At 38.5% G+C, this 18983-nt stretch overlaps 1 protein-coding gene and 1 pseudogene across 1 annotated transcript; both read left to right on the top strand.

Annotated features, from left to right (window-relative positions):
* The first annotated feature begins 8906 nt into the window (after positions 1-8906).
* Positions 8907-11751, top strand: LOC108872297 (annotated as a pseudogene).
* A 634-nt stretch (positions 11752-12385) lies between these two features.
* On the top strand, positions 12386-15750 carry LOC103832145 (receptor-like kinase TMK4). Its single transcript, XM_009108107.3, has 2 exons — positions 12386-14892; positions 15044-15750. Exons 1-2 carry the CDS (start codon positions 12615-12617, stop codon positions 15565-15567), a joined length of 2802 nt encoding a protein of 933 aa, XP_009106355.1. The 5' UTR covers positions 12386-12614; the 3' UTR covers positions 15568-15750.
* The last annotated feature ends 3233 nt before the right edge of the window (positions 15751-18983 follow it).

Below are 18983 nucleotides of genomic sequence, written 5' to 3'. Positions count from 1 at the left end.
CCAGTATATTAAGTTATTTTGATTCAGCGTGAGAAAAATATGTCACTAATAAGTTTTCTTTTTATGTAAATTAGAACTATACGGAGGCTACCGAGAAAAAGTTTACAAGGAATCTTCAATATGGTACAAATAAACTTGATCATGTATGATCTTTGTAGGACAGCTCAGGTGATACAATTAGGCGTAGATCCTTATAAGACATGTAGTATTGTCGGTTGTCTGTCGGATCGTCTATATAATATTTCTCTTAATTGTAGTATCATAATAAATCAACATTAAAAAAAATTAGAACTATATGATGGGGGTATTGGGGTACGTATATTTATTACTCCCTCCGATCCTAAAAGATCCATGTTTTCGAATTTTCACACTTTTTAATAAAACATAGTATTAAAACTTAGCTATAAATGCATAGTCTTTTGTAATTTTATATTTTCTATATTTTTAAACCAATAAGATTTTAAGAAATGCAATTAATGTTCTTGAACTTCACAATTTCTCATTATTGGTTAACAAAAGTTACATTAGAAATATAAAATATGTATCTTTTTGAAACAAAAGTTTTTTCTTGAATATTGATCTTTTAGAAACGGAAGGAGTGATATTTAAAGCATATTAACCTATATATTTGTGGATCTCTTCCAAAATTGACCTAAATTTTATGTTAAAATTTGTTTTTCCCTATTCACTATAAAAAGTTAAATAAATTACAAAATATCATTATTATTTTCGAAATATATAGCTTTTAACATTTACTCAAATATTCTCATTTTCATTACTTATTTATAAATTTATCATTGTCATATGTATCACCAACCACCGTCAACAAGTAAAACTAAATTCTAAATGCAATTGAAATCAAATTTTACATCTTTTTATCTCAATTCTTACTTACATAGATCATTATCTTGCATATTCACTCTTATTTCAAAATTACATTTTTATTAAAATTATTCAAGTTTGATGATTCTTGGTCAAAAATAAATAAGTTTTTTTTAATAATAAATAGATTTTTTGAAGGAAATTTTGGATGGTTAGAGAAATTAAGCACAAACTCTACTTAGATCAGATATAATATTCAAAATTTTCAAATTTGTTTAACGTATAAATTTTTTACATATATCTGCTCCACCGAAAAAATTTCTGGAGAATTCGTTAATACATAAGTTAGTTTTGCAATTGACCATTATGTAAATTTTTCTTTTTTTTTTTTTGAACACGAAATACTTATATTAAAATTAAAGACCCAATGGGCTAAGTCGGTTACAACTGGAGAGATTCTCGACGATAAACTGATAGACGAAAATAACTAAAACATGTCGAAAGATAGATGTGGCTAAGGAGAGAAGAGACCCATAGAGACACTTCACTTGTAGTCCTAAAGCTCGCGTTCGAAGAAACGCACATAGGTCGAAATCGACGTTGAATAGCCCAACTAATGGGTTTTGAAAGCAAGAGTTCCGGGAAACTCCATAGAAGATAACAGCTCCGATGGGAAAGTCGCAGAGATGACTCTGTGAAGAACCGTCGATGCTTGAGACGGCATAATGTGATGGAAACGCAACAATGACATAGAAACGAGCAAATCTGGCGTGTCCACACTCTTGCACAATAGTTTCTGCGACAAGGATAGGGATGGGGGCACCATAGGGCTGACTCTGTGAAGAACCGTCGATGTTTGAGACGGCGTAGTGTGATGGAGGCGCAGCGATAACGTAACAACATGAAGAACTGGCGAGTCCACACTCTTGCACAGGACCGTAGAGCTGACTATGTGAAGAACCGTCGATGCTTGAGACGGCATAATGTAATGGAGACGCAGCAGTAACATAGTATCGAGAAAATCTGGCGAATCCACACTCTTGCACAATAGATCCAGCGACAAGGGAGAGAGGCGTTATACCGTCGGTTGAAGAGCTATGGATCTTTTGAGCGGTCGTAGCTTTAGACGAAAACTTCACTATGGAAGCTTCTGCATACAACCCAAAGCCCAAAAGATGGTCAAAGCTTTGTAGAATCTTGTCCGAGTATGACGGAAAGGAGGCGACATATATCTTAGTGGTATCAGTGGTACATGTAAGACGAAGTGTGACGATTGTACCGATGGTTGGTGAAGCCGCATACCGGTTCAGAGACGGTGAGATGCAGCGGTGAATCGCGAATCTATACCAAAGAGGAAACCACAAATGTGTTGGAGATGGTGACGAGGTGTTAAAACCGTTTCGATGTGAGCGGTGACTCCATATAAGAAAGTGAGTCGGAGCTTTTAACACCGCGAGATGAAGGGTGAGAGACTGCGGTGGCGTCGAGGTGAGAGTGTCGGAGGAGGACCGGAGTAGATCTACGACGGAGTGGAGTTCAGATCTGATGGATTCAAATCGACAGACAGGGGAGACTTGGCGGCGAGGAGCGGAAGGGAGCGGCGGAGACAGTAGAAGAGAGACGACAGACGGTGACCCCGACATGTACTCCGTCGACGAGATGGGAGGCCTCGAATGACTGAGCCCGTCGAGAGATCTCCGAGGGTTGAAACGAGGCGGTGGTGACGCGGGCTGTCGAGAAGAACCGTACGTATCCATGGAAAGAACTGAAATCAACGAGTTGCAGAAAGAGATGCTGAAGCTTGAAACGAAAATGGAGCAAAAGAAAAGAAGAGAAGCGGAAGCAGAGCGGCGGAGGAGTCGACGCCGACGGCAAGGGGCACCGCCGGCGTCAAGAGACATGGCTTGTGGCGGCTTCTCGATTCCCGTGTCTGAGAGGTCCTAAGTGAACCCTTAAAGGTCAAAGAGAATGTAAATTTTTCTTAAAAAGCTTTTTTAAAAGTCTACTAATTTTGCTTCATAAGCAAAAAAATGGAGTTTATTTCGGAAAGTCTCTATAAAATAAAGATTATTTTAGCATTTGACTGAAATTATATAAGAATTTAAATTTTCATAGCAAACTTCTAGTGAAACCTATTGTGACAACACTTCTAGAGATTAGAGAAGATTGTTATGACGAGCCTTTCGGAAAAGTCAATTGTGACAACTTCTGACATATCAAAAAAAGATCTCTAAAGTATCATAAAACGTTTTTTAAGATCAGTTTTACCACAAAATAAAATATTTAATAAAAATTAATTAATTTGCAGATTTCGAGAGAAGGCTCTAGGTGAAATTGAAAAGATTTCTCCAAAAGTCTATTCGATGTTTATTCTGAGATTTTAACAAACCGTTAAAATTGAGCGTAGAATGTTGAATAAATTTTCACACTGAGATTTTTCCGATGTCTATTCGTATAAAATCAAACATGGTTAATATCAAAACTAACTTGAATAGACTTCTTATGACATTTGCCAGTAAAAAGACTTTCTGAGAAGATAGTCTGCATAATTTTGGCAATTACAAAATAAACATGAATATCAAAGAATATTTTTATAGAAGTGTGCTCTAAGAAACTCAAAAATAAATTTTAAAATACAAAATTAACCTGATAATTTATGAAAGAAAATTTCTCAAAAAATCTATTCATTGAGCAAACTTGTTGAGAAGTATTCCTTCGTTAATTTTAATTGCAAAAATAACCTAAAAATAATACTTGTTGAGAAGTCTCCACAAGAATAATTCTTTGCAAGTCTTTCTCTGTTAATTTTAGTAGATTTTCATTTTATCTAAATCCAAAATGATTTTTAATTATTTTTTTGTTTATTATGTGTATGTCAATCGTGCATGGTCCTTCTAAATTAATTTTATAACGATATTTTGTGATGATGAGATCAACAATATTTTTATTTCTTCATGTTTTAAACTAATTTTTATTTCTTCATGTTATAAACCTGAGAAATCTACTCCTAAAAAGGTTCCTTGTTTTTTTTTTTTTTTTGACAACAGGTTCCTTGTTAGATTAATAAATTTACATTTTCTCCATATTTAAAATAATTTTTTGATTTTTTTTTGTTCATTTATGTGTATTTTGCCAATTGTGTTGTATTGATGTAAGCATCTTTAACCTGTGCTTCCATACTCGAAAAAATCTCTCCTAAGCAATCGGAGCCCCATAATTTTGGAGCACAGTTGCTATCCCCTATAATCCTTCACCAAACTTGTGTGAAGATCAAATGCAGCGTCTTAGTTATATATCATAATCTTCTACGGTCATTGCAATACATAAATAAGAGATTCAAATGAAGCAGAATAAATCTATTTTATATTTATTTGGAGAAAAGTAAATAAAAGGGGGAAGGACCAAAATCTAAAAAATAAAACAAATTGACGATAAAAAATAAATCGAAGGATGCATAAAACGTAAAACAAAAAATGTAAATCAATTCTTTGGATGAATAAAATTTAATAATATATGAAACATATTACGTGAACAGTAGATCTGCCGTCGGTGAGCGATAGAAACTCAAGAAGACCGTTACAGTCCTTTCTCCGCCGTCGGTGAGCTTCCGTCTCGCCGGTGACCCTCTTCTGCTCTCTTTCATCGTCGCCTCCATGTCGCGATGCTCCTTTCCAAGAAGAAGTATCGACCGCCATTTGCCTCTGCCTTCAAGTTCCGTCTGATTCGTGCAATAAAGAAATCAGCGATGGTTAAGAAGAAGAGCAAGGTCATCTCTCTCGCTGATCTCCCTGAGATTGATGTAGCTGCATCTGGGTCTTCGATCCAGGGGACTGTTCTCGCTTCTCTAGCTTCTCTCGCCGAAAATTCCGAGATCCTTGCTTCGAGGTCTCTGTTTCCTGTCCGTTCTGATCAATTCTCTGGTCTTGGTCTTCTCTAGGATCTGGGCCTAACCCGGTGGAGACTAAACCACCAGTTACTCAGTTTTCTTCTTCTCCTCCACCTCTGGAGGTTTGCCCGCAAAGTGTAGGGGCTGCAAGCGCTCAACCGGGTTCCAACTCAGGGAATGGCGACACTCCAGCAAGGAACTATGCAGATCTTCTGAAAAGCTCTGCTCAGCTTCAAGAACTCGGATCTCCTATTGAACACGTCTCAGGTGCTCCGTTTGTACTGATTCCGGATGAGAACATTGAGGCTGCCAAACTTGAAATCAAAGATTTCATATACGCAAGATTTCATGGTGATTATCCTACAATGGGTAAGATTATTGGGGTTGTGAATGCGATTTGGGCGAAGACAGGTCCCAAGATCTTCATCCATAACATTGGCCAGGGTATTTATCTCCTCAGAGTGACAAATCAAAGAACTCGCGAGGTCCTGTTATCTCGTACCTGCTGGAACATTGCTGGACTTCCTATGTTCGTAGCTCCATGGTCTCCGGACTACTCTCCAGATGAACCGCCTCTCACCTCTGCTATTGTACCTGTAGAGATGCGAAATGTCCCATACTTGCTCTTCAACAAAGAGAGTTTAAGTCGTCTCGAAACTGCTATTGGTAAACCTGACTCTCTCGCGCCAGAAACAGAGCGAAAGCTGAACTTCGAGGTTGCTAAACTTTATGTGCGAGTCGATTTAACGTCTCCTCTGCCTACTAAGATTGTCTCAGGGTTCTCAAATGGTAAAGAAGTTATGATTGATGTCTCCTACCCCTGGCTTCCGGTTAAGTGTGATCGCTGCAACAAGTTTGGGCATACAGCGATTAAATGCTCTATGGGGGTTGCTGAAGGAGCATTTGCGTCAAGAAGTGTGAGACAATCGACTACTGAGACGTCAAGAAGACGTTCAAGATCTCGACCAAGCCGCTCTACTGTTAAAAAAGTGAAGCAAGGGACTCTTCAATATGTCCCAGTTGTTAAGAACTCCCACGAGGTGCCTAAAAACTCTGATTCTATGGAAGCTTTGGTAAACTCCACATACGGCGATCAGGAGAAGTCCCCGTCTGAGGAGTACGATACTGAGTTGGAGGAAGGCGAAATCTATCAACAGGTTCTAGAGGTTTTTACAGTTTCTCAGCAATCTATTGATGGAACGTTGGCTGAACAAAAGAACCCGGCCTCAGATGACTTGATTGTTGGCTCGGAAGTTAGTAAGGTTTTGGTCAGAGATACCACTAATTCTTCTGGTTCTGGTGAAGATAGTTTGGATACAGGGGCTGTCGGTTTGGATTCAGGGGCTGTCGGAGTTGTTTTGGTTTCTTCTACTGCTGCTGTTGTTAGTTTGGATTCATCGACTGAGAATTCTGTACCTGCCAGTCTCAACCTGCTTCTACATTCACAGGATGCGGCTGTGGAGGTTCATGATACAGGGGAAGTGATTGCCGGTTTGGGTTCTGCACTGGAAGTTTCTGTGAATGACACTGAGGACATTCCAAATGCAAATGGTGGCAAGAAAGCTCCCGACATCGAAGTTACAGAATATGCCCCTGAGCAGGAGCAGGAGGAACCTTATATCCTGGTTAAAAACAGGAGAAGTGGCCGCAAGGCTGCAAAACGTCATTAATTTTATGAATATGTTTTTTGCGTGGAATGTTCGTGGACTGAATAGTGAAAGACGCCACACTATTACCAAAGATTGGATTAATATCCATAGGCCACTTTTTGGAGCTTTTTTGGAAACTCATATATTAGATAATAATAAGGAGAGAGTACTAGGAGCTATTCCAAGGGGTTGGAATTTTTTTGGAAACTATGAAGACGATGACTCCGGCCGTATTGTTCTTGTTTGGGACCCGAGGGTTATTTTGGTTATCTATGAAGCGACAGCTCAATCAGTTACTTGTGGTGTTTCTGTTCTCTCGGAGAATATTTCTCTTACAGTTACTTTTGTCTACGGTTTCAATCAAGTGGAAGATCGGCGATGTTTGTGGCACAACCTTGTAAACTTGCAGACTACTTCTCCGGTTTCTTACTCTCCATGGTCGGTTGTGGGAGACTTTAATCAGATGCTGCGGACCTCTCACCATTCGAACCACCTTACTTCTCGCGTTGATGAAACAGGTATGGAGGATGCAAATATTGGGCTTCAGGATGCTCAGCTCTTTGAGGCTCAAGCCAAAGGGCTTCCTTTCACTTGGAAGAATAGTCAGGACAACAATCCAATCTCAACCAGGATCGACCATGCTTTCATTAACCAAGCCTGGCTTACCTCTTTTCCTGATTCCTACGCAGACTTCTTAGACCCATCTCAATCAGATCATGCCCCCTGCCTTTTCCGGATGCCATCGATCAGACGTCAGGTTGTAAAACCGTTTAAATTTTTTCATCACGTGATTGATCACCCGGAGTATGCAGATACAGTGCGTCAGGCGTGGAATTATGCTCAGATTACGGGTACAGACCAGTTTAAACTGGTTCGTTCTCTTAAGCTGTTGAAGAGACCGTTGCGTTTACTCAATAAAAGACACTTCAGTGGTATTTCTCAGAGAGTAAAGGCACATAAGGAGAGAGTTGATGTACTTCAGCGGTCTTTGCTAACAACGCCGGATATACCGACTGCTCGTGAGGAACACATACAGAGGGACAAGCTAAATGTTCTACTCAAGGCTGAGGAAAATTTTTATAAACAAAGGTCAAGGGTTCGCTGGGCTGGAGTTGGAGACCGAAACACCCCCTTCTATCACAGGACAGTATTAAGTCACGCTTCGAGGAATCACATACACTACCTTAAAGATAGTGACGACCGCTTGTACTATTCTATGGATGAGATTAAGTCACACGCAGCAGACTACTTTCAGGGTATCTTAGGATCAACGGATCTTCCCTTCTCGCCGGCTTCTTCCGAAGAACTCAGGTCTTTGCTTCCTTTTCGCTGTTCTGAGCTTCAACAAAACTATTTAAAGCGGGAAGTTACTGCTGCAGAGATTCAAGCCACTCTTTTTTCAATGCCGTTAAATAAGAGTCCGGGGCCAGATGGTTATTCAGTGGAGTTTATAAGAGCTTCTTGGGACACTGTTGGGGCTGATATCATCTCTGCTGTTAAGGAGTTCTTCAGGAATGGTAAGCTTCTAAAGGATATGAACGCTACGGCAATTGCTCTCATACCTAAGAAACCTGAAGCTTGCTGCCTTACGGATTATAGACCCATCAGTTGCTGCAATATTGTGTATAAACTCATTTCAAAGATTATTGCCAACCGAATCAAACCCATCTTGACTGTTTGTGTTAGCCCAAACCAAGCTGCGTTTCTGAAGGGTAGGAGTCTTGGCGAGAATGTATTGTTGGCAACGGAGCTCATCAAAGATTACAACAAGTCTTCTTGTCTGAAAAGTGACATGATCAAAATTGATATACGCAAGGCATTTGACACGGTTTGTTGGGATTTTGTAATCAAGGTCTTAGAAGCTCAGCAATTCCCGCCTATGTTCATCACTTGGATCACTGAATGCATCTCCTGTCCAAGATTTTCAGTGGCTATTAATGGTGAGCTTGCAGGATTTTTTGAGGGGAAGAAGGGTTTAAGACAGGGGGACTCTATCTCTCCTTATCTTTTCATCATGCTCATGGAAGTTTTATCTCGCCTCTTAGACAAGGCCGAAACTGATGGTTCTTTTGGCTTGCACCCGCTGTGCTTATCTCCGAAGCTCACCCATTTACTTTTTGCGGATGATCTTCTAGTTTTTTCGGATGGGTCTCAGGCTTCCACAGATGGGATCAATGGTGTCATGAATTACTTCAGAGAGTGGTCAGGTTTGGACACTAATCAGTCAAAATCAGAGATTTTCTATGGAGGATATTCAGACACTCAGATTTCGGTGCTGAGTAATTTATCAGGTTTTCGCAGAGGTGAGTTCCCTACAAGGTATCTTGGATTGCCTCTTAGTCCTAAAAGGATTTCCGCAGCATCCCTCCAGCCCTTTATTGATCGTATAACGTCGAAGCTCCATTCCTGGACTGTTAAATATTTATCTTTTGCTGGAAAAGTAACTATGGTTTCCTCAGTGATTTATGGAATGGTTAACTTTTGGAGCTCAGTGTTTGTGTTGCCTAAATGGTTCTATGCCAAAGTAGACTCTTTGTGCTCTGGCTTTCTTTGGAAGAATAGCACGACATCTGCAGCAGGGGCTAGGGTTTCTTGGGAAAACATTTGCAAACCTAAGGCTGAGGGTGGGCTTGGAATAAGGCGTCTTGAAGATTTCAAGATGGTATTCAGGTTAAAGCGGGTCTGGTTGTTCTTCTACGGAGGGTTCCTTGGCTGTGCAATAATCGTTTTGGAGGAACAAGCTTTTGACTAACAAATGATTCGCCTAGATTTTCTTGGACTGTGAGAAGCATGCTTCAGCTGAAGCAGGATCTTCTGCTCTTCCTTAGATGTAATATAGGAGATGGGAACACAGCCTCATTTTGGTATGACTATTGGACAGATTTGGGTCCTCTTCATCTAATGTTTGGTCCCGGTGGACCAGGGTCTTTGAGAATTCCTATAGCAGCAACTGTCTCTCAAGCAGTTAGAGATGGAAATTGGAATCTCCCACCAGCGCGCTCTGAAAATGCTGTGACCTTGCAGATCATTCTTTCGACTGCCGATTCCGTCTGCTGATAGTGGTGGAGATACTTACTTATGGAGAAATCACTCTGGGGGTTTTGGTTCGTCGTTCTCGACCCGTGTAACATGGGAAAGGAGTCGAACTCGCAGCCCCTTGGTAAATTGGCATTCGATTGTATGGTTCAAAGAGGAAATCCCTCGTTGTTCGTTTATAGCTTGGACTGCTTTTCTAGGAAGGTTACCGACAAGAGACCGGTTGATCTCATGGGGTCTCTCTGTCCCGCCAGGTTGTGCTCTCTGTTCCACGGCTGATGAGACTATAAGTCATATTTTCTTTCAATGTTCCTTTGCAGTTGCTACTTGGTCTCGTTTTTGTGGCAGGTACATGGCGTCTCCCCCATCCTCTTTATCGTCTATGATCGAGTTGTGCCAGCATCTTCAAGGCCCTCATGCTTCCCGGGCGACGGTGGTGCTCAAGCTACTGAATCAAGTCATCATTTACTCTCTCTGGCGTGAGAGGAATGCTCGTATCTTCACAAGCGTATCAGCAACTCCAGAAGCTTTCTTCCGTGTGGTGGACTGTGCAATGCGTGATCGTTTGCTTTCCCTTTCGAGACCTCCAGCTGCTGTTTCTGTTCCTTCTCTTCTTGAGTTGTACTTTTGGTTCCTTTCACCTTTTAGTTAAGGTTTTTTGCTTCTCTCCTTTTTTCTATTTTCTGTTTCCTTTCCTTTTGCTAGTTCCCTCTCTTCTCTTTTGTTCCATCTCCTCTGTCTTCTTGAATAAGTTGTGTTTACATAACATTGTAAAACTCTAAAAAATGGTATAAATCTTAACATTTTACAAAAAAAAAAAAAAAAAAATTTAATATTCACTTTAGATAGTGTGACCAACCATGCAAATAAGATAAGCCAGATCCTGAATGGCCAAGGAACCGGAGAGATCATTTCTGGTTGCTGGTCTGAAATCGAGAGCACGGCCCATTAAGGGAAGCTCATGAGCCAGCCCTTGTGGATAGATTAAAAAGTTGTATTTTTATAAAATGTAGTGTCAAGTAGACCATATGGTCATCAATAACGAGACACTAACACTGCCTACGAAACAATAACAAATCTGGGTCAGGGCACTCAGAAAAGAGAAAAGTTCTTACTGGCCAGACACATGAATAGGCTGCCACATGCAATGCTGACTATACTTACTAATTTTCTCACGTCCACATATAAAAGCTGATAATGCATTTTAATTATTTTATACATTCATGTATATACAAAGCTACTGCGTAAACTGTTGTGTGCGTAAATCATTATACACATGACAATGCAGTACGCCACAGGATTATAGATAGACATGAATTTAGGACAATAATTTTCTCCCAAAATCCAGCAACGCCGCTAAGATTCTTAGGAATGATTTAGTCACAGCTCACTGATGTTTTAAATAAGCCATATAAACACACAGCTCACCCTTGCTAGTATTTGTTCACATTTGATATACTTTATTGTAACCACATGATGCACAATAATTTTTTTACTTAATTTATATTGTGTTGTATAACCCCGCACCACAATTAATTACACTGTGAGCAAATTCTATCTGTATGGGTCTGTCTGTCTCTCATGTATGTTCGTGAATTCTCGTAAACCGTTTTCATTTTTGTAAAATTAATTATAAAGAAAAAATTAATGTTTTTATATATATATAGTTTATTGTTTGATTTGTGTCATCACTTAATTATTAAGGATAGGTTAGTGGGTTCCCGGCGACCTTGCGATGTGGTAACTGGTAAGAGCATTTGTCGGTCTACAGATTATATTGTAAATAAACTGAGGTTTATGATTACGTGACAACCTCTTACTGAAATATACAATTAATCTTCCGTTTTCAATTAATATTCTATATTAGTATTTACTTTGATGCATAAAACTATAAATATACTCCGTCTGTTCCTGAAAGTAAGATTTTCTAAAATGTTCACGCTTATTAAAAATTCAATAAATATTTATAATTTAATTTTTCTTTTACTTTGTTATACATTTTCAATAATTTTTCACCAATGAAATTTAATCAAATTCAAATATTTTCATTTAATATTTCTTAAAAGTATAAAAAATACCTTAAATATATAAAAAATCTATCTTTGTCGAACAAGTAAAAAATTTAAAACATCTTACTTTTGGAAACGAGGGAATATGATATTTTGGAATGAATCAAAATTGACAGTAGATCGAATCACCTTGTATAGAACCCATAGGTTCGTGGATTCGCGGTCCTCACCACTAATAGGTTGGACCTGGTTAAGAATCCTTGCACACAGAAATAAACTGGGGGTGTTAGTGGGACTTAGATTTTTATAGAGTTTGTTGATTTTAAAAGTTGAGAGATTTGTTAAATTTGGAAAGAGATGTAGAGAATTTTGTATATTGTGAAAATCTATGAAAATAAAGTAATGTAATGATTCTAAGAATTCAAGGTAAACATGTAGTATTCTCAAAATCTTAATTTGTGAGTTAAAATGATAAGAATTCAACTCCCAATAACACTTACTTTAATAGATTTGTAGAATCATTAAAATCTAAACTTTTTGAATAACAAATGATTTTGTATAGAATTATAGAATCATCAAACCAATAACAATAGATTTTAATGAGAATATGAGAATCTATAAACCAATAACACTAGATTTAGACTCATTATAAATCTCATCCCCACTAACACCCCCTTAACCATTGCCGCCTTACATTGTATTCCAAATTTGTTAATTACCGGCCAACAACACAATTATGTTATCTCCATTATTACAACCACCCGCCGCAATAATTATCTCAATCAGTTTTGTTTTGTTTTTATTTATATTCAAACGGAATATCGTTATTTAATTATTAGAGCTTTAAATAATCTATATAAAGTCCATACAATTTTTGTTTATGGAAATAGACACTACAAACGCGTATTTTCAGTTTTTTTTTCCATATGGAGAGAACTACCAATCAGTTGAAAGAAAAAAGAGAACTACCAATCTACCATATAATATAAAAACAATAATAGTATTAAAAAAAGGAGAGGGTAACGGAACGGGACGGAAGAGAATGGAAATGGTTACGTTTATAATAGCAATGATCTGTTGAACAGCTTATGACACCTCACTCTGCGCTTGCTTCCATTCCTCATCTCTCTCTCTCTCTCTCCAAAACTCTCTACGAAACCCTACCTTCTTCCTCCTTCCTCCACTCCACGCGCCGCGCGTGTTCTCTAACCCATGGAGGCTCCCACGCCTCTCCTCCTCCTCCTCCTCCTCTTCGCCGTCTCTCTCCTCACCGCAACCACCGCAGACGACGGAGCAGCAATGCTTGCTCTAGCGAAATCACTCAGTCCTCCGCCGTCAGACTGGTCAACCACCTCCTCCACCGGCTACTGCAAGTGGTCCGGCGTGAGGTGCAGCTCGGACCGCGTCAGCTCAATCAACCTCGAGGATAAGTCTCTCTCCGGCGGCTTAGCTCCCGAGATCTCGACTCTCTCCGAGCTCAAGACGATCACTCTGCAGCGCAACAAGCTCACCGGTAAGATCCCTTCCTTCGCGAAGCTCGCCTCTCTTCAAGAGATCTACATCGACTCGAATCTCTTCGACGGAGTTGAGCCCGGAGCTTTCGCCGGACTCACCAGCCTCCAGATCTTGAGTATGAGCGATAACCCTAACCTCTCCCCTTGGAGCTTCCCTTCGGAGCTCGCGGAATCGACTTCCCTCACCACCATCTACCTCGACAACACCACCATCTCCGGCGCATTGCCTGACATCTTCGAGAACTTCGCTTCTCTCCAAAACCTCCGCTTATCATACAACAACATCACGGGGCCGTTACCTCCTTCCCTGGCCAAATCTTCGATTCAGAATCTCTGGATCAATAACCAGTTATCCGGTTTATCCGGTTCAATCGAAGTACTCTCCGGTATGACTTCGTTATCGCAAGCGTGGCTTCAGAAGAATCAATTCACCGGTCCGATTCCAGATCTCTCGAAGAGCGAGAACCTTTTCGATCTCCAGCTCAGAGATAATCAGTTAACCGGAGTCGTATCCACGACGCTGTTACCACTCGGGAGCCTCAAGAACATTTCGTTAGACAACAACAAGTTCCAAGGTCCTCTTCCTTCGTTCCCGCCGGCGGTTGAGAAAGTAACTGATGATCACAACTACTTCTGCACTACCAAACCCGGAGTGGCGTGTGATGCTCAGGTGGCGACGCTTTTAGCGGTGGCCGGAGGCTTGGGGTATCCGTCGATGTTGGCTGAGTCGTGGCAAGGGAACGATGCTTGTAACAGTTGGGCTTATGTGACATGTTCAGCTGGGAAAGTTGTCACCTTGAATCTTGCCAAACATGGATTCCAAGGGTTTATATCTCCGGCGATTGTGAATCTCACTTCCCTCAAGAGCCTTTACCTTAACGACAACAATTTAACCGGTGATATACCTAAGGTGTTGACCTCTATGCCTAGCTTGAGTCTAATTGATGTCTCGAACAACAACCTCACTGGTGAGATTTTGAAGTTTCCGGATCCGGTTAAGTTTACTTACAAACCGGGTAATGTTTTGTTGGGAACTGATGCTGGAGATTCTTCTAGTCCGGGGGCTGGTGGTAAAGGCGGTGGTGGTAGTGGTGGGTCTTCTGGTGGTGGCGGTGGTGGTGGTGGTGGTAGTAAGGCTCCTGTGATCATTGGTGTGATCGTGGCGGTTCTTGTTTTTCTTGCTATTTTAGGATTTGTGGTTTACAAGTTTGTGATGAAGAAGAAGTATGGGAAGTTCAGAAGGACGACGGATCCTGAGAATGCAGGGAAGGTTTTGGTTAGTGATGCTGCGTCTAATGGTAATGGGAATGGACATGGTGGAGGAGCTAATAACTTCAATGCTTTGAACAGTCCTAGTAGTGGTGACAATAGCGAGCGTTTCCTTCTTGAAGGGGGAAGCGTTACCATTCCGATGGAGGTTCTTCGTCAAGTTACTAATAACTTCAGCGAGGCTAACATATTGGGAAGAGGCGGTTTTGGTGTTGTGTACGCTGGAGAGTTACACGATGGGACCAAGACTGCGGTCAAGAGGATGGAATGTTCAGCAATGGGTAATAAAGGAATGAACGAGTTTCAGGCCGAGATAGCTGTGCTCACTAAGGTCAGGCATAGACATTTGGTTGCGCTGTTGGGTTACTGTGTGAACGGGAACGAGAGATTGCTTGTCTATGAGTACATGCCGCAGGGTAATCTTGGACAGCATTTGTTTGAGTACGGTGAACTCGGTTACTCTCCTCTGACATGGAAACAAAGGGTGAGTATCGCTCTAGACGTGGCACGGGGTGTTGAATATCTCCATAGCTTGGCTCAGCAGAGCTTCATCCACAGAGATTTAAAACCCTCTAACATCCTTCTTGGTGATGATATGAGGGCAAAGGTTGCTGATTTTGGATTGGTTAAGAACGCACCTGATGGGAAATACTCCGTTGAGACGAGATTAGCAGGCACATTCGGTTATCTAGCACCTGAATACGCCGGTAAGTTGATTCTGCCCAAGTCTAAATCATGTTAATTTCACAATGTGCCTAGTTTGTTATGGTACTATGCAAAGGGCTTTATACATTCTGCCATTGGATTGTTGATTTTTTAATCTGTTTATCTGAGGTGTGTGTTATAATATGGTTGCAGCTACTGGAAGAGTAACGACGAAAGTGGATGTGTATGCATTTGGAGTGGTTCTTATGGAAATGATAACAGGAAGAAAAGCATTAGATGATTCATTACCGGACGAGAGATCCCACCTAGTCACATGGTTCAGAAGAATCCTTATCAATAAAGAAAACATCCCAAAGGCGATCGACCAAACATTAGAGGCAGACGAGGAAACATTGGAGAGCATTCACAGGGTTGCTGAGCTAGCAGGACACTGTACAGCCCGTGAGCCTCAACAAAGACCAGACATGGGCCACGCGGTTAACGTGCTAGGTCCACTGGTAGAGAAGTGGAAACCGTCGTGCCAAGAAGAAGAAGAGAGTTTCGGGATCGATGTGAACAACATGAGTTTACCTCAAGCTCTACAGAGATGGCAGCAAAACGAAGGAACATCGACGTCAATGTTCCATGGAGACTTCTCTTACTCTCAGACACAGTCTAGTATTCCTCCAAAGCCTTCTGGTTTCCCTAACACGTTTGATTCTGCTGATGGTCGGTGACACCAAACTCTCTATGTGTATCAAATCGATGTTACTTAAGCTCTTCCTTTTGGGATTTTTTTGTCTTTATATGAAATGATGATTATTTATATATATTGTAAGCACATATATGTTGTATTTGCGTTTGACCACTTGAGCTTTTGCGTTTGTTCATTCTTTTTAAGGGAAATTGTATTTTACGTAGCTTGGTTTTCTGGAAGAAAAGAGAAACTAGTATACCTACTTTGAAGTGTTATATTACATAAGCCATGACTTAGAATTTTGGCATAGATGTTGACAAAATTCTTGTTGTTTTGAAAGAAAACAAGTTCTGCCGCGTTAAACGGATATGACTTTAAAAAGGTAAACGTCTCAATCATTTGTTAAGTTTAACAGGCTGTGTTTCATTGTAAAGCTATAGAAGCCAAAGACTTATTTGCCATTTTGCCACCTATCATGGCTCAAATTTTGGATAATAATAGGGCGGTTATTCTATTGATAAACTCCAATCATACATTTTTGTTTGGTTTTGTGAATTTTATCTATTTGTTTTTTCCTTTTGGTTTTGATATACTAGAACAATTAATATATGAGGAGAATGTCTTATTTCAAGTGAAAATTTAATTAGGAAACAGTTAAGAAATTCGCCAACAAAATGTAAATAGAATTTATGACATTAATTAAGGTTAATATTATAAGCACTTACTATAAAGTTTATAAATTACTAAAGATGGTATAAAACGAGTCCGATCTTTTAGGGAATATTTATGGTTAGGAAAGTATTATAAAAAATAAAGATGGAGAAAGGAGAGCATAGACTGGGCTGGAAATTGATATGGAAACAACAGCTACAAGTCTACAACTTTAGCTGAAGCATCAAGCATATGCATATGGGTGATGCTAAAGAATGTTAAAAGTCAGATCCAACGTAATTAAAAAAGAAAGAAAAAAAGTAAAGAACCAAAGAAGCATGTTACTATGTTCCCGTTATTTTCATATTTTTAAAAGGCATAAAAGGTGGATTTATGTTTTTTTTTTGGTATAAAATGCTAGAAAAAGCTAGAGTTCTATGTTATTTATAAAAGTTCTAGGGTTCACGACGTGTTAAAAAGTTCTTCATAATTGACTTTTACTTCTTCCATTCATATATAAAAGTGATTTTCATGTAAAAAATAAAACGAGCTGCCAATATCTGAAAAATTTCTTGCGCCTTATTCACACGTTGCATAAGCATTTCTCGTTGCAGCTTGTGGCAGTGAACGTTCTATGTGACGTGCGTTGCAAAACATTTTATACGACTATTTTGCCATATGCTTATTTGGTAGAGAGGGCTGTGGTTAGGACAAAAGGAATTGCAAGCCAGCTAATAGACTTCTGATCCTTTTCTTAATACGGGGACAAAAACGTCTAAAGGCTATAAAACTTTTTGGTCTGTCTAAATACTTTTAGAAACCACTTAACATGTGCCACGGTCATTTGGTCACTTCACCATGCGTAGCCAAGGATCGGTTCAATGGTGTCATAGATCCTAGGGTAAAAAAAAAATTTAATTTCCAACCTATTATATTTTTTTTTTAAAAATCTGATAGATATATGTTTTTTTTTAAAATACCAAAAGCATTTTTAAAAATAAATCTATAGAAATAAAAAAAATACTTTCATATAAAAAAATTTGGGCCCTTTTTCTTATTTTTGAAATAAAAATACATATAATTTTTTTAAAAAAATCAGGCTTTATCTATTAATAAAATAGAGGGCAACGGATTGGGCCCAGGGACGGTCGCACCGTTCGCCTTCTATCTAAGTCGGCCCTGTGTGTAGCATAAAAAACCAAGTTATCCTTCATGACATCCACATAATATTCTCCTACTGGCTCTATCATACCATCACATAATAAATTCTATTTTTGTTATGAAATAACTTACAATTTTATAGTATCGAGAAATTTAAATAAGAGCAAAATTTTATACCCTCAAGAAGGAAATAACACTGATACAAGATGACAACGAGATAAAATGTGTTATAAAAAGAAGAAGGGATGGTGTGTTACAATTGATCGAAACGATCGCTTATATAGAAGTGAAAAAGAAAAAAATAATGTGCGTGCATAGTGACTGTGGGCTCCACATAATAAATAATAACGCAAAATATCAAGTTTCGGTGCATATTATTTTGACGTTGTTTTCTTCACGTTTATAACTCTTTTGCTTCTTTTTAAGAAAAAACAAAACAAAAAACAAAACATAATTTATTATGTGTATTAGCGAGACCCATTTAAAGACCGCAAGCCCGTTACTTAGAAGATGATTGGTAAAAACTGTAGCTTTATAATTTTTGCTGTGGAATTTAATCTGTAGATTTATTTGTTGTAGCTTTCATTGATGTAGCTTTCTAAAGCACTAATTTTATGCTCTGAAAATAAAGCTTTCTACAGCCATATTTTGATTTTGCAGAGATTTTTTTTTGCTGTGAGTTTTTTAAGGAAAGAAAAACTCGATTGGTTGACATATATAGCTCTAGACTAAATTTTGGCTGTCCGGAGTATCTACAACCACAGCCAATCATCTCCTTAAGCTCATGTAACTAGGGTTTCTAAGGATTATATATATATCTCTATATGGTTAATGTCTGTGACTTTGGCTGCGTAGTGAGCAGCCTCTCTTTCCCATTTATGAGTATCAGTCAAAACATTATCTTTATCTTGGTGACATCTTAAAAGCTTCTTCTTTCCTTTTAAGTTGCTTGCATAATAAATCTCTCTTGAGCTATTTCAAGTTTATGTTTCAGTAAGGTCTTTTATAGACACAAATCTATCTAGTTCTCAAATGTTCTCAATGTGATGGCATGAAGTAGCCACAGATAATAAAATTCAAAATATTTTTTTTTGAATGTGGTCAGATCCACTTTTAACTTCTTTTTTTTTTTGTCTATCAACATAAACACAACAGACTCATGATCCACTTTTAATTTTATTGATTGCTAAAGTAATTTGTTATGACAACAACTTTTATAAATATAAAATCTAAAAATTAGTATTTTATAAATTGATAAATATATAGGATAATTATTTTTTCTGACCTTACATTACATCATTATAATATAAAACATAATTTGATAAGATAATAAAAGTTAGAATTTTAAAAATAAATATATGATTACGTTAAAATCATAAATTAGTAATTATTATATAAAGATAAATAAAAGTATATTATCTGTCTTCAAGTGTAATATATCTCTAACTCTTAGTTTTAACAAATCACATCCAAAATACGTTTATATTTTATTGTACATATTATATATATATATATATATATGTATGAAAATCTAGCAAATAATCTAATAAATAGATAAATTCTAATTTATATGTACGTGTAATAAAATGTTATTTTAAAAAATATTTAAAACCTAAATTTTTACATTATTATTATAACTTAATA

This window comes from Brassica rapa, chromosome A01 (assembly GCF_000309985.2).
Source record: "Brassica rapa cultivar Chiifu-401-42 chromosome A01, CAAS_Brap_v3.01, whole genome shotgun sequence".
Taxonomy (NCBI): Eukaryota; Viridiplantae; Streptophyta; class Magnoliopsida; order Brassicales; family Brassicaceae; genus Brassica; species Brassica rapa.
This window is presented reverse-complemented; position numbering and strand designations above follow the sequence as displayed.